At 45.9% G+C, this 15,972-nt stretch overlaps 1 protein-coding gene across 5 annotated transcripts in view; it reads left to right on the top strand.

Annotated features, from left to right (window-relative positions):
• The window catches only part of CNGB1 (cyclic nucleotide gated channel beta 1), a 119,579-nt gene that overhangs the window by 24,847 nt on the left and 78,760 nt on the right, over positions 1–15,972 (top strand). Inside the window, exons 1-9 of one of the 5 annotated variants that reach the window (XM_019535484.1) lie at positions 5,030–5,260; positions 8,356–8,495; positions 9,209–9,263; positions 9,735–9,804; positions 10,442–10,562; positions 10,703–10,745; positions 11,591–11,663; positions 13,476–13,551; positions 15,683–15,730. In XM_019535484.1, coding sequence (XP_019391029.1) covers positions 8,367–8,495; positions 9,209–9,263; positions 9,735–9,804; positions 10,442–10,562; positions 10,703–10,745; positions 11,591–11,663; positions 13,476–13,551; positions 15,683–15,730 — 615 coding nt within the window. In that variant the 5' untranslated portion in view covers positions 5,030–5,260; positions 8,356–8,366. The other 4 variants (XM_019535483.1, XM_019535482.1, XM_019535485.1 and 1 more) reach the window with 4 other exon arrangements.

The following is a 15,972-nucleotide window of genomic DNA, read 5'->3' on the forward strand; positions in this document are numbered from 1 at the left end:
GATTTTAGGGTCGGAAGGGACCTATTAGAACATTGAGTCCAACCCCCTGCCCTGGATAGGAAAGAGTGCTGGGGTCTTTCTCAGCCTCTGCTGTATCTGACCTAATGTGAATAATGACAGGCCACATTTAATGAGACATTATTGCTGGCAAGGGGTCAAACAGCTTTTTTAAAATTATAAAACCATATAAATTACAAATATAATACACATCACTCCTTCCCATATATACATCAAAATTAAATTTCAACACCCATTATCAACATTTCTAAACATCACAAACAATTTAAATAACCACCATTTTTACTCACAGACAAATTATGTATCCCTCTCCTTATTCCACACAAAACTACACACTCCCATCATCCCTTTCTCTCCATCCCTTCAACCCCCACCAAACCAGACTACTCGCTTAACCTACTCCAGCTGGCCTAAACAGGGTTCTCCAATTTATTTGCTCTCAAAGAGCCACTTTGATTTCTCCTCTCCACCCTGGCACCATCACCCCCTTAACCCCACTGTCCCCCCAGATGCATTGGGCCACCGGTTTGATTCCACAGACAAAGAGTGCCAGGGACAAAGGGCACCCCTGTCACACCCCCTTGTCCACCTTAAACTCATCTCCCAATAACCCCTGCACCAATACCCAACTCGTTGCATTCCCATACAATGCCCGTACCCACTCAAAATGTTCCAGGAACCCCATCTTCACCAAAATCCTAAACAAAAACTCGTGTAACACACTATTATAAGCTTTCTCTAAATATTTTCGCTCGATCTGAGCCTTCAAGAGGCTCACCACCACTTTCCATTTCCTGTCCCCCACATATCACAGTGCATCTCGTAAGATCCACTGAGTATCTGTCAATCATCTTCCTCTAATGGCATGTGTTTGGTCCTCTCCCACTGCCTGATCAAGTACCTGCCCCATGTGTTGCGCTAGCACTTTTGCTAAGAGTTTATAGTCAACAGTGAGTAGAGTTATGGGCCTCCAGTTTTTCAAAAGCTCCTTCTCCACCTTTTTATGTAACAAAACTACCCCATCCACCGCAAAAGCCTTTCCTGCTTCCACCTTCCTCAGTGCTTCTTTATATACCTCCACTAAATCCCTCTCTACTAAGTCCTAAAAACTTAAATAAAATTCAGCTGGCAGCCCATCCAACCTTAGTGTCTTATTTCACTGCAGTGGCTCAGTGCTGCTGCTACCTCTTCCAGTGTAATGTCCGTTGGCAAGAGAGGCTTATCCTCCTCTTTTAATGTTCTTCTACAACATGTCTGTGAAACAGTCCTGCCTGGCCCTATTCACCAGTTGTTCTTTGTATAAATCCCCATAAAAATGAGTAATCTCCCCCAATACATCCTCCTGCTTTTCAAGCCATAACCCTTCCCTGGTCTTCAGCTTCCCTACTTCCCCTTCTCCTTTCTGTACCTGCTCCTCAAAATATTTCCCCCATGTCTCCCCTTGCCCCACCCATGGTGCACGTGCCAAAAAGATGCATCCCCGTTCCCTATCTCTGAACCAGTTCTTAACTGCTTGTTTAGCTTCATGCAGTTTTTGTTTCACCTCCCGCCCGTTCATTGCTTCTTTGAGTAAACCTTGTACTTTTCCTTGCAATTTGGTCAAGGCCCTACTTTTCTCCCTTGCCCGCTGTTCCCCGGTGGCAAAAAAACATTTCTTAACTCTCTTCTTGACTACCACCCACCAGTCCCACTTCGACTGAAAGAAATTCTTCAGCGTACGCCAGCCTTCATATTCCTTTTGACAGAACCCAGAATCCTGGTCATCTTTCAACAGGAGTGTATTTAAACACCATACCCCCTTCCCTCTCTCTTGCTTGGTTCTCAGTTGTAAATCTACCCAGAGCAGCCTGTGGTCACTACAGCTCACATCTACAGCCTCTTTCCTGCCTACTCCCACACTCTCTGAAACAAAGACATAGTCAATCCAGGATACTTTACGACCCCTTGGATCAACCCTTGTTCTAACTTTTTCCTTCTCCCACACATCCCTCAACCCTTCTTCCCACAATCGCCCTTTCAGCCATTGCCTCGTGCTGTCCAGTTTTGCTCCACCAACTCCCCCTTCATGGTCCCCTTCCTCAATGATACAGTTATGGTCCCCAACCAGCACTCGATACCCACCTCCCCCGGCACATATTCCTAATTTCCAGAAACACGCCCCCCCCACCTCGCTATGGTCACTCCGTGGGGGCATAGACATTGAAGATGTCCACCCCTACCCCCTGCCCCACTGCCACCCTCATTTTCTGCATTCAACCCTGTATAACTGTTTGCGCTGATTTTACATTAACCCACCCTGCATCAACCAGTATACCCAGCCCTGCAGCCTTATTGTCGTCTGACTCTGCCCACCAAGATGGTCCCCCATCCCATCTCTTTCTCAAATGTGTATATTCTCTTGCCAATGCTATTCCAAATTCTTGCAGACATATAATGTCCGCCTTAAGTGCCTGTAAAGTCCCTTTCATTCTCTCCCAGTGGTTCCTTCTCATGAGGCTGTAAACATTTAATGATACAATTGTGAAAGCCATGGTCAAGCATTTAAAAAGTCAGTTTCTCCCCCACCACCTTCATTTGAGCTGTTGCTTGCAGAGGACTTGGCCAAGTTGGCTGTCCCTCCTTGCCACATGTTAGTTGCTTCAGCTAAGTTTGGGATTGCTTTGGGGCTTAAGAACCCCTGTGTGTCCTCCATCCCATCCTCTTCTTCATGACATGCAGCTGTTTTGGGGGGGCATTACCTTTTGCAGTGGTAGTTTTGTTCTCTTCCTCCTGTCCCTTCTTTTCTCCCCCTACTTTCTTTTTCTTAGGTTTCCCACTCGGTTCTTTTTCCTCTTACTTGAGCCTATTTCTTTTTCTGGCAAAGAGTCAAACAGCTGCTGCAGCTGTAGGGCACAAAGGAGTGGCCTGTTTAGGGGTAGCTGCACTCTTGGGCAGCAGTAGGAGGTTGCAGGTGGATGCCAACAATGATATGGAGAAATAACTGATCTCTGTTTGGAGGGAGAGGGGGAAGATCTACAGTGTCTCCAGGTGAGGGGCAGGTTGGTGGGAGGGTATCCCTGGTATGCAGGGATCTCATAGGATACAGTGACCTTGCCCTTCTCTGCTGAGCTGCTTCCAGGTCTGGAATTAGGAGCTAGTGGGTCAATCTCTCTTGTAATTAGGGCATTTACATGCTGGTTCAACTCCCTCCTCTCCTGAAGGGACTTGGACCCACCTCCCAGGGAGGTGCTTTACCCACACGTGTAGGCTCTTTCAAGGATGGGACAGAGTGGAGCATGAGACCCCTTAATGTCTCCTGCAATGCTGTTTCACTTTGCATAAATAATTAAGCATGCACCAGAGCAGGGACTAGCACTAAGCTGTCCAACCTTCTAGATAAGCCTCCTGCCCACCAGACCAGAGCATCAATCTCTCTGCCTCAGGAATATCTAATTATTTATATATACACAGTGGAACAATTATAGCAAGAAAGACTGAGGGAGACCCATCACAGACAAGCAAACCACCTAGGGTGCTCCTCTGGGAGTTCCAAGATGTGCGTTCAAATATGATGGGTGGGTGGGTGGGGAGCAGAGCTTTGCTCTTGCACAGCCTGGTTGACTGCTTCAACTACTGGGTTGAAAGGGAGGAGTGGGAACCATGCCTCTTCTTTTCAGGATTCCAGCCCTTTGTTTGCTTTGCTGTTCTCATGAGAACTTCACAAGGAAATGTGCACTGATGGAATAATTTGTTCCTCACAAAATGGAATATTTGAGTTTTGGTTTCACCTTCCCTGACAACTTGAAAAATGTATTTCGCTTGGATCCTGAGCAATCTCCCTCTGACTTCTTTTGCTTTGGGTGCTGACCCCCCAAATCACCAATCCCTACCAGCTCTATTTGTAAGTGGCCTCAGGGAACATGTGCTGTCCTGGTCTCAGGGAATGGCTGGGGGTGGCTCCTGAGCCCTGCTGCAGTGGGGGTCCATGGTCATGGTTTGCACCTCTCCACAAAGAATATGAACATGTAGGCCCCAAAGTGGGAGGATTAGGGACAGTGGGGAATCCAGATAATTCACAGTGTCAGTGGTAAATGGATCAGCCTGCAACTGCCAGCCTCAGCAAGGGAAGGATTAGCTCAATGACAGGCAGCCTCAATCTGCCCCCAGACTTGCTCACTCTCCTGCTTGGATTGGCTCAGAGAGTGGTGGTCTTGAGCCCTGCATCTCCCTGCCTCATCCTATCCCTAGTTCTTCTGACAACTCTCTTCCCCTGTTTAATGTCTTATACTTGCATGCTCCTACAATCAGAGGCAACCATGTACCTCAGTTTGTTTGGCTTGGGATACAGCTTTGCAGATATCTATTTGGGAATGCAGCCCTGTAGTGGACAATGACAGCAGGCCTCCATTCCTGTAGTTTGTGTCAGCTCCATGGTTTTTTTTTTTAATAAAATTTTATTTCCAGGGCCAGATCAGTTCTGAATTAAGTTGCAAATTTTGACTGAGCAGAACTCAGTTGTTCAAGTCTGTGTGGTGCTAACACTGGCAAGTATCCTACTGCCCAGATTTATCAGTCTGGGGCTTCAGATGGTCCCAAATCCATGGCAGGCATCCTATGTGCAAGCCCTAAGCCTGGAAGCCTTGGAGTTCAGTTCTGAGGCAGAGACTCCCCAGCAAGCCTCATGAATGGTGACTTGTAAGTAACAGCAATGGTATTAGGCATGGGTGTAAAATATTACTGCTGCACAGGTGGATCCTTAGTCTCCCGGATTAACAGGAATCTGCAGATCCACAAGATCCTGGAGGCTGACCCAGGGAGAAGCAGAGGCTGGTGGCTGATTAGATATCAGACTTCCCTGTTGGTCAGTTGTGCCCTGGCATTTGAGTGACAAATCTGCTCACAGCTATGCCCGGAACAGTGCGGGGCTCTGATCTGTGTGGATATGGGACAACTCTGCCCTGTTAATCCTATTTGCATATGGTGCTGTTTGCTAATCCCCAGCAGAGCCCTTGAGAGGATTGCTATCAGTTAGCAGGGGAGCAGTATTGAGTGCAGGGTGATTGAGGGTCTTTTACTAGCTGCTGCAACAGGGAACAACAGAGAAGGAAACCAGTTCTTACCTTAGCTTATTTTCTTCTGGGTGTCTTATACAGGTGGATTTCTATGACACAGGAAAGAACAGGACCTCTTTGTTGCTCTAGATCATCCTTGAACACAAGTCTTGCAACATCAAGACTTCTGTGAGTCTGGAATTAGCAGGGAGGTGAGTAAAAATCAGAGCAGAGCAAGCAGAAGTGATAGTGGGGAAACACCCCTGGGGGGGCTGTAGCACTGGGATGTGCTGCAGGGCAGATGGTGCAGGCTGAATCCAGCCTTTGGACCATAACTGTGTTGTTTAAAGAAGGTCATTGAAATTGAGAATGAAGGGAAAGTGGGAGGGGGTAGGAAGGGGTTTACTGGAATGGGGGAGGGACCATGCAGTTGGGGTGACTACCTTGCTGTGCTCCTTGTGATATGCGACTGTGAGCATTTTGGACTAGAGGTTCAGTACTGGGACTCACCCCCTAATCAGGAGCATGACTGACCTCCTGCCCTGCATGTCCAGGGGAACTGGAAAGCCGGATGTTACAAGTGGCAGCAAGGGGACTGGTTAATGGAATTGATGTTGGAGAGGAGGGGGTGGCTGACATTTTTGAGGCCTCCCTCAGAAGCAGAAACTGCACAGCAGCCCCTTTCCTCGACTTGCCTGAATTAGCTACTGGAGTGGGGAGGTAGATCTGCATAAGTTAGATGGTCCTAAATCAGGACCTTGGAATCGAACACCTCCAGTGGGTAATACTCTGCTCAGTGTGTATGTGGGGGGGAGGGAAAGAGGGGGGGAGTAGCGGATATTGCAGAGCTGCTTATTTAACAATGCATGTATGTAACCGAGTATGCAAAAATATCATCTTGATCATGCCTATAATTTTCCCATGCAGTTCTTCAGTTGCTATATTCCTGGCTGTTCACATGGACAAATCCTTAGCTTTTCAGTATTCATATTTCTCCTGAAAACTACCTTCTCATTATACCCACAAATATTAACCTACCTCTCTATCATACCATTATCTTCTTAGTACTGTACCTACCCCTTAAGATAGGAGGGACTGGTTTCTGCCTGCCAGTGCAGCACCTAGCACAGGGTAGGGCTGTGATGATGATCATCACACACGATAAACAGTGAAATTCCCAGTCAGTGATATTATTTATGCTTGCAATTTTTCCTGCACTTCTGACCATGTCACCTGCATCTCACTGTGAAACAAGTCCCTGCTGAATCTAACTTTAATATTCCAAACCTCCAATAGCAGCTGTATTTCATGTAAATGACCCCAGAGAGAAATGCTTCCATCTTTCCTGCTGCTTTGCCAGTCCCACCGCCTATCTTCCTGCAGAATCCTACCTGATCAGTGCAACAGGGAAGGCTTTAGGGTCCAGTATTCCATGACCCACTGGGCTTCATAGCAATAGGGAAAGAGAGAAATTTCAAGTTTTCCTGCACGATACGGTATTCACCTCTGGCCCGGATGGTTTAATTCATGTCCAGATGGGATGAACTGAATAACTTTCTCTTGGCTTTGCTACTGGTATGTGATGTGACTATTTCAAAGCCAGAGGGTTAAGCTGCCATCACACGTATAAACCCATCACATGTTCTTTCTATCACCCCATTTACCCTGAGGTTCCTCCAAGAGAACTGTCACATTTTGGTTCTTCAGACCTCCCAGGATGTTTTTGTCTAACATCATTGTCTTTTTAGACTCAGGAGTTCTTTGGAGAGAGAAGAATCTGTGGCTCTCCCCCTATTCTCCATATTTTGTATAACATTGAGCCCACAGCCATCACGTAACTAATAATGAAGTAGCCTGAAGTGACTTTTAACTGGACTCTGTGTGCAATGGGAAGCCAGTGCAGAGAATTGCACATCAGGTTGTCATGCTCAGGTTGACCAGTGCTGCTGAGAAGTGTTGCTGCTTCATTGTGAACCAGGCTGGAGCTTCCTCAGGGCTTCGTTCATCCAGGAAGAAATCCAACAGTCTAATTAAGATAATGCCAGGCCTGCATTTGATTGGATGAGGTGGATGCATTTAGCTGGCTGCAGTTGGTGAGCATATCTTGGGTGTCTTGGGGTGTATCTACACAGCTAATTCACCTTAGGCTAATTCACCTGTTTCTTGGCTGCTTTTTCAGAGTCTTGCGGGTTTCTGCATAGTACTGCATTATGCAGTGGGTCCCCACAGGTCCACAAGATGATCCTTTTTATCTAGTGCCTCAGAGGGGGCAGCTTTTTACTGCTAGGCTTTTGCCATTCTTTGCCTCAAGCTTCAGTTACACTGTTTGACTATCATTGCTTTACCATTTCCGTGTGCTGATGGACTTTGGTAGGGAAGCCTGGGTTGGCTTGGATGAACTCTGTGACTCCCTTTGCAAGGGGGAGCCCTATCGTTTTACCACTCCAAGGCTGAACCCTGGGTCAGCACTGATGTTTCTTATCATGGCTATTTTCAGCAAGTCCAGAAAAACTCAAGCTCCTGTCAAAAACTCGTCTCCTCGGGGAGATCTGCATCCAGCAGATGTTCTGCAGCAACACAGGAAAGGCTTTCAAAATGAGACAGGGCCCTTAGAAGTCTGCACAGGAGAGCTAGATTTAGGTGCCTGTACCTGCTGGCAGCATGATCTGCTTCCAAGGCCCCAAACATCCAGAACTCCCTCTTCCCCCCTGCACTGTTCAGCAGAGTTGTTATCCCCATGTCTTTTCTCTTATATTATTTGTCTCCTTGGCTGCCATTCTCTTCCAGTGTGTTTCTGTGAGTAGTCTTTGATAGGGAAACCTGGGTTGATGTGGATGAACTGTGTGGCTGATACCCACCTCCTGTTCTGGTGTCCCAGAAAAGAAATCCACCCATTGGGTCCTGGTATCTCACAATACAAAAGTGGATAGGGAAAAGAAGAAACTTCTTTCATGCAAGTTATTAAGAAATTCCCCATATTTCCCCCAGTGTCCAAATACACAACAGAGCCTGGAAGGGTTGCTAGCTTCTGCCTGATTCCACAATCTGGGGGCAGACTTTTTGTTGGAAGGGATGATTATGAGCTGACAAGTTGCTTCCCAGTAGGATTACTTCAGTCTTCTCTGGGTTCCATGTCCATAAGCTGCTCTTCCTCCAGAAACATCCAGATACCTTGGGGATGGAGTTCTTATCAGTTGACATAATGGAGATTCAGAGCTAGGTGGTGTCTTGCTAGCTGTCCTGGGGTCTTTGTGGCTTTACTGATGCATGTTTCTGGGAAGAAGCACTGATGCAACTCTACCTTTAGCAGGTGACAGGATGCTTAGCTGGCTTGAGAAGGTTGTGCCTCAGCCTCCTGAGACTGCCCATGTCCCAGGAGAAAAGGATGAAAAAAAAGAGGAACCCAAGGTAGTGACTGTGGAACCCCAGTCTGCAAAGGTGGAGCAGGTGAGTAGGGAGGAAGCAGCCCCAGGAGATGGGCTGACCACTGCCTTGATCACTGAGTCTGGGACGAGTGAGGGCATTAAGTGTGTGATGCATATACACTAGCTCATCTGACCAGTTGATACTGATCAAACTAAGTCAACTGCAATTCTTGGTTGAACAGATGTCAGGGAGATGCTGGAGACTGGCTAAGAGAGATTAGCAGAGGGACTGCTGGTTAAGAGTGAACTACTTTTGCAAATGGTGTTAGTGAGGCCTGTAGTCTGTGCCAGTGCTATAATGTGCAGTTGTGCTAATGCCTTCATTCTCTTTCTTTCATGAACAAATTTTCTGGCTGCTTTGAAATATGACTACTTTGGCGTGAGCACTTGAACGCCTGGGTATGAGACCTTGTGATCCAGGAAATGAAACTGACTGAAACCAGGACATGACCCTGTAGCTGGAGACACATGAATGAGGGCTTGTATTGGTTGTCTTCAGGACCAATTGCAGGGCACAGGCTTAAAGAGAAACTGAGTGGCAACAACCTCTCTGTTTCCATGGTCTAACCTGAATGAACAGTAGAAAAGGAACAGAGAAGGCAGAAAGATCTCTGGATTTTAAAAATAATTTCAGTTTGGGTCAGCTCAGGTGGTGTCATCAGTAGCAAAGATAAGGATATTACAATATGTGACTTTTCACTTCAAGCTGTTCCTTCTGTGTTTTGACCTTTAAAGCCACCAAAAAGAGACACCAGAGCAGCAGAACCTCCCAAAAGCAAAGGCACAGAAGGTGAGTCCCTGAAAACAGCATCCATGCAGAATGTAACTACCACACATGATACTGTGAGACTTGGTGGGAGTATCCATAGGTTAGCCAGTCAGCCACAGTGGAAAGGACCCTGGTGTCAGTGATTGGCTACTCATGTTTGGGAGTGGGAGTGTGTGGGTGAGGTGTGCCTCTGGGAGCACTGGGGAGGCAATGCAGGTATATCCTGAGGAGCCTGTGCTAACATCCATATGCAAGAATAAAGCTCTGCCAGTTGCCATCATAGCATGTCGTACACAATCACTGGTGCTACCTGGTTGAACTGGTATCTCTCCACACAAAGACAAACAGAAGAGTGGCAGATCTGAACAAAGTATTTTAAAATGCTTTTCCTGGAGGTAGCTGTGGGTTGACCTGGATAAATGACACATGGTTACTTAGGTGAGTGTCATGGTTGGTCCTTCTTACACATGACCTTGCTTTACTTTCATTTAGGCGTAGAGAAGAAAGTAGAACCTGCCATGACCCATGAGCCAGGACCAGCACCAGCATCTGCAGCAGAAAGGTTTTTGTCTATCATGTGTCCTTCCTGCTAGTTAGGAATTGGGATTTAACATGCCAGCTGGTAAGGGACTTCAAACCAATGTGAATTCTGGCTCTATCTCAGAAACAGGCCTGTGGACAGATGTGGTAGTGGTAGGTGGGGAGATCCCTGTGGAAAGGGGTCCTTTGTTTCTAGCTTACATACAGAAAGGAGTTGGCTGCCTCTGTGGCACCTCCCTAGCCGAGGGAATACCTACCATTGGTTCCTGAGCTCATATGGGTACAAGGATTGGAGAAAGGAGTGGGTAGGTTAAGGGCAGAGCCAAAGGTTCACATGCTGTTCCCCACTGAGCTGTCTGGAGCTGACTAGGAAAGTCTGGAACTTCATTAATTTTACTGTGGAGCCCACTCTGCAACAGGAAATACCCATTCAGGAGCCTGTGGTAGAGTAGTTCCCCTGGAATTGGGAAGGGGCTGGTGGAGCTCCCCCTGGTCTCCTCCAGGTTTCACAAGAACCACAACATTTCTAGAGGATTCTGCTGCCCTCGCTCTGCTGATGGAATGATACAGGGAGCCTTCACAAGGAGAACCCTGTGGGATGATTTGGTCCCTGGGGTTCACCTCACCAGGTGTATTTGAGCCCTTCCATTCTCTTGCAGCACTGGAGGAACTGTCCTCTCCTGGCTGTCTCAGGGGCTGGAAAAGTTTGTTCCTCAACCAGCAGAAAGGCTGCAGAGCCTTGGGAGGAGCTTTGAGACCAGTCTGGATATCATTCAGCAGGTAGGTCACACAACCTGTGGAATCAGTCAGCAGAGGTGTCTGGTGTTCGTGCATTGACTTCTGTCATGAGAAGACCAAAAATGGCCTTTATCATTTTTACTGGTGGTTTTAATTGTGTTTTGTGTGTGCGCACTCTGCAGGCTGAAGTCCCACCTGTCCAGGAACTGGATGTTGTCATACAAGGTAAAGTTATGAATGATACCATCATATTGATACCAAACTCCTTGGGAACTTTATTTCCCACAGATCCCAAAGCACTGTGCAGAGCAGGCCAGTGTAATTAACTGAACCACACTAAGGCAAAGCAGCTTCCCTGAGCAAGTCCAGTTGCAGATTTAGGCACAAAACCCAGGATTCCTAAGTGCCTGTCCAATCCTCTCTCCAGTTGGACACCCCTCCTACTATAGATGTGTGAACAGAGTGACATAGCTTCTTCTGTATCATCAAAGGCTCCCTAAAAGGGAGCAACTTTCCTCCTCCTTCTTGGGACAACCAGGATTGCCCAGTCAGGAGAGAAGTTGTCACTTTGCTGCTCTCTCAGTGCTGGGAGTGACTGTATTGTTTTCAGAATGCTCCAGCATATCTTCAATCTTCTCTTATCTGTTTTGTTTGTGATTCCTCAAAGCAGTTCCAGGGGCTGATCCCAAGTGCTCACAGTGTCTCTGTGTAAGAGAGACAGAGAGAGGATCTTCCATTTTCATGCCTTGCAAACGTAACTGGCACTGAGCTCTCTGTAGTAATGGGAGACACAAAGCTGTCTTTTGCCTTCCCATCCAGTACCACTTCCAAAGGAGGACAAGTCACTGCCTAACCTTCCTCAAAATGTTGTAGGACTGGGAGAAGAATTCCCCAGGCTTTTGGGTCCTCGTAGCCATTTCCTTGCTTGATGCCCCTGATTAGAGTCCAGTTTTAAGGTCACTGTTGGGGAAAGCAAAATATAAGATTAGTCAGGAAGCTCTTCACAGTCCTGTATTTAGCAGACCTCTGTGAGACGGTTAACTCTCCACATACTGTCTTTCTTCCTCAAGAGCCTCCTGCACCCAAACCAGAGGAAAAGGAGCCTCAAGATTCTAAAGAGTTGCAATCCAGCTCAGAGCAAACGTAGGTTCTCCCGGCAGTGTAGAGATACCTGTGTAGCATCGCAGTGCTTGTAGACCTAGTTGCTGTCCCTTTATTTCAAGTAAAGTGATGTTAACCACTAGAATGCCAATCTAATAGAAAATCCCATGCTGGATTACCATTTGTTTTCTTGACTATCAACCAGGTTGGATTTAAGGTGACTGTGACAGCCATACTGCTGGGGGGAGAGAGCAGGGGTGTTGCTCTGAAAGATAATAAAGATGTTGACTGAAAGATCTACTTTTTTATTTACTGAACTCTGTCTCTGGTTATAAGAGAGGATGGTCCAACTATATGAGTTTGAGCCCCAAGGGCTGAATGGATACAGAGTCTTGACTCCACTCTGAATGCATAAAGGGATAATCTCTCTGGGTATGTATGTGCTACATCCCCTGTACGTCAAGTGCCCAACCATTCCTGCTCTCTGGAGATAGAGGTCCCAAAAGACATAATGAGGAGGAGTCCCTGGAGCAGCTTCACCACTGCATTTCCAGGTTTGTTGTGTGAGTGGCATGTACTCACCAGCAGTCCTCTGTGAGAGTGCTGGAGATGTAATTTAGACACAGCCAGAAGTCAGTACTAGGATCCTGGCTGACAAAGGGTGTCTTTCTTCACAGCACTAAGGAGGATGCATTTTTTTTAAATGGTTGAGCTTCAAATACTTGTAGTAGTGTCTTACCTCCAGCTCTCTGACTGTCACCCTTCAGTGGTGTATGTCATCGCTGACGCTGTACTTTTCTAACCTTGCTAGTCCTATCCTATAGGCTTGACATTGGTCTGCTCTCCTCCTTGAGCAGTGAATGTAATGAGATGCAAACAGGCAGCAGGGCTACAGGATCAGAAAGGGGATGTTGGAGAACTGGTAACAGTTCCCTCATGGTGGAGGAGGAAGAAGTGAGCTATGCCCATTTTTTTCTCTTTAGTTTAGTTTACTCCAGTAGGAGAGGCTCCAGTAGGAGAGGCCCATAGCTCTTCAGTAGCAGGCTTGGCCAACCTTCCTAAAGAGCCTCAGAGAGTTCAGACCTCTACTTCCCTTAGGCCACAAGCCCAGCCTATGGCATTTCCCATCCTCACATATCAGGGTGGGCATTGCTTGACAGATAAAGAGAACTTTTGTGATTTGCTGTAGATCACAAGACCTTTACTCAAGATCTGTTAATTCCAGAGTTGGGAATTGAACTGGGTTGTCTGATTTCCTAGTTCATTATTCACTGGATAGCACTGTCTCCACTCTTACACCTGCCTATCTGAACCTTCACCAAAGTTTCTGCACCCTTAGTTCTACAAAAAAGGGTGGAGACATCACAAGAATGGGCTTTTCTCTATTTTTTTCACTACTAGTCAATGTCAACTCAGCAACAATGAGATAGAGACTACTTATTATTAATAACTATTAATGCTCAAGAGAGGTTTAAGTAGCTAACCAGGAGCTGTGGCAGTTCAGACTCCAGCTGCAAAGCATTTACCCAGGATACTGGTGTGCTCATACAGCCCACTTTGAAGCCTGTGTTTCTGTAGCCGGTGTGCTACCACAAAGCGCAGTCTCACTCCTGACTGCAGTTTTAGATAGAGCTTCTGCATTCTGGCTCTGAGTTGTGTGTGTTGAAGGCAAATTCTATCCCTTCCTCCCTGCACATTGAATGGACCGTGGTTCTGAGGGTTAGCCCTGAATATGTTCCTTTGTCTCTGAGCATAATTCCCCAAGGGCAGCAGAGGAAAGGAAAGTGGGTCCACTATGGTTGTAGTGAGGATGTAGGGAGAGCTGTTATGACTGTGTGTGTTCTCTTTCTGCAGGTTTGGAAGTGGAGTCATTAACTGGCTGGTGCAGGGTTTTGAGAAAATGGTACCTCAGCCAGAGAAAAAGCCTGAGGTGGGTGCAGCAAAGATCAAGAATGTGCTTAGTTACTGTAGCACAAGTTATGTCTGAATACATGCTCAGGAGTTTACTGGGTACTAGAGTATGGAGGCATCATTCCCTTCCATAGACTCAAAGGGAAATAAAAATATGTGCAGCTACTCACTTAGAACCATGGCACTACAGGATGGTTACCATGTTGCAGATCCTATTTCCCTCTTAGGTGTCCAAGTGGAATTCTATTCTAACCTGCTTGAGTGCCTGAAATACATTACCACATCCACTTTTTCCCATCAGAACTCTAAGACTAATTCGCAAAAGCTGTGAGAAGGTAGAGGTGGGGGAGAACTCATTCAGCTTTTGCATTAGCATGTTTTTTTAGCCACTCCAGCAGGCTGGAATCAAAGGACCCTTGGGCACCTAGTAGATGAATTGGGATCCAGCCCAAAATGTTTTCTTGTTTAAGATTATTGAAACACAGAAGGAGGAAATGGGAAGGGCAAAGGACTGCAGGTCTGAGCTCTTAGCAATTGTAGGAGCTGGCTCACCTCATCTTAATGAATCTTCCATACTCAGGGAAAACATTTTCTTATCCCCAGATCTGATCCAGAATTTTCTGCAGGTGAAACTTCCATGGTAGTGGAAGAGCTCAGGATCTTTTCTCCATGGAAGCAGAAATCAGTGGTATTAAGTATCTGGTCCATTCCTGCCCATGACTTGTGTCAGTGTCATGTTACTCATTTTATTTTTGTTCAAATGTACCTAATGTGGAATCTGCTAGCACCTTGGGGCAGAGAATTCCAAACATTTTCACTCCTGAAGATGCACAAGGCTACTGTTGCCTGGTTACTTGGTTCAAACAGATGCATATTCAAGTCCAAATGATTCTTTTTGAGGACTTATTCACTGTAATAAAAATTAAGTAATCCTCTTAATTCCCTCTTCTCTAAACCTTCATAAGCTTAAGGACTTCTTATATCATGATGGTAGAGACCCTTGATACTGTTGATCAGTTTAGCAACATATTTCTTAAAATTTCCTGGTTTCTCCCTTGCAAAAATGTTTTGTTTTAAAAACACTGGGTTTTCTGAAGCTGCAAAAATTATGGTGTGGGATAGCTCTCTCCACAGATCTGTCAGACGACAGATAATCAAGGAGTGGCATATTCAGTGCATAGTCTAACATACAGACGCACACCTACACACATATGCACAAGTGCTCTAACCCTTAAAAATGTTAGTATCCTTTTGAGTGAAACTAGTCCACCCACAGTTTTCCCACTGTGAATTGTACTTACTGACAGTTTGGGTGATTTGCAAAAAGCTGTTTTCTAAGGGAGCTGTTACGTATTAAAGTAGCTTTATCTAAATAATTAAATATTATGCTATTGAAAAGGGAGGTCTCAGTAACATTTTATACTGAGGCTTTTATAATGCTCAATCTATTTCACTTTTCAAAGAGGAGCTTAAGAAGCAACTGGATCATGGTTTGTAAAAACCTACAGGGGAAGAGAGAGTTGAGATTAAGACACCATTTGATCAAGCTGATCAAAATAACAGCCAGATCCAAACAGCTGGCATTAAATAAGAAACATTCCAATCAGAAATGTGTTTCCTAACAGTGAGGGGTACTAACCATTGGAACAGCTCACCAAGGCATGCAATAAATGCACTGTCACTTGGAGCCTTTAACTCAAGTTGGATGTTGTTCTGGGAGATAGGCTGCAGTTCAACGACAGGCTGCTGATCTTAATAGCCTCCAATTATACAGGAGGGCAGAAAATGTCCTCTTACCACAGGTTTTATTGGCTTTAATTCCATGGCATAGGTTATGAAAGAGTCAGGCTGGACAAGCACATTGGTCCCTTATGACTCTCTGTGAAAAGTGTCTATTTAAAATCGCTGGTGACTGAAGTCCTCTGCCTTTCCCCCTCTGGCTCCACAGGTGTTATGAAAATACAAGTGATAAAAACAGTATCAGTGCCAGGTTCACAAACTGTCCATCCCAATAAGGAAGGGCTGCTTCTAGGAAAGAGAAGGGTGTTCAGAGGGGCATTGGTACCTGTTCAATCCTTAAGCCTTCCATTGGGGGTCTTTATGAGGAGGTCAGTTAGTACTGTGATAGTAATGCCTTTCTCCCAATTCAGGTCTGTACTCAGCAGCCTGTTGTATATCAACCTGCAAACAGCTGTCAGGTAAGAATGGGTTCCAGTTACTATAGACCCATTTCTTATCTGGACCCATGAGTGAGGCATGGTGACCTCCACCAGCAACTTCTTCTGTCACCCCAATCTCCATTGTGCTACTTTTTAGAATGGCTTAAGTAGCTGTATTTGTGTACAGTGCTATGTGATAGGTGAAGAATAACCTTTTCAAAATAGTTTCTAGCCCAAGTCCCTCGTAATGAAAAATGAGAAAATAGATATAAATGTAAGAT

This window comes from Crocodylus porosus, unplaced genomic scaffold (assembly GCF_001723895.1).
Source record: "Crocodylus porosus isolate Cpor-Errol unplaced genomic scaffold, CroPor_comp1, whole genome shotgun sequence".
NCBI classification, from domain to species: Eukaryota; Metazoa; Chordata; order Crocodylia; family Crocodylidae; genus Crocodylus; species Crocodylus porosus.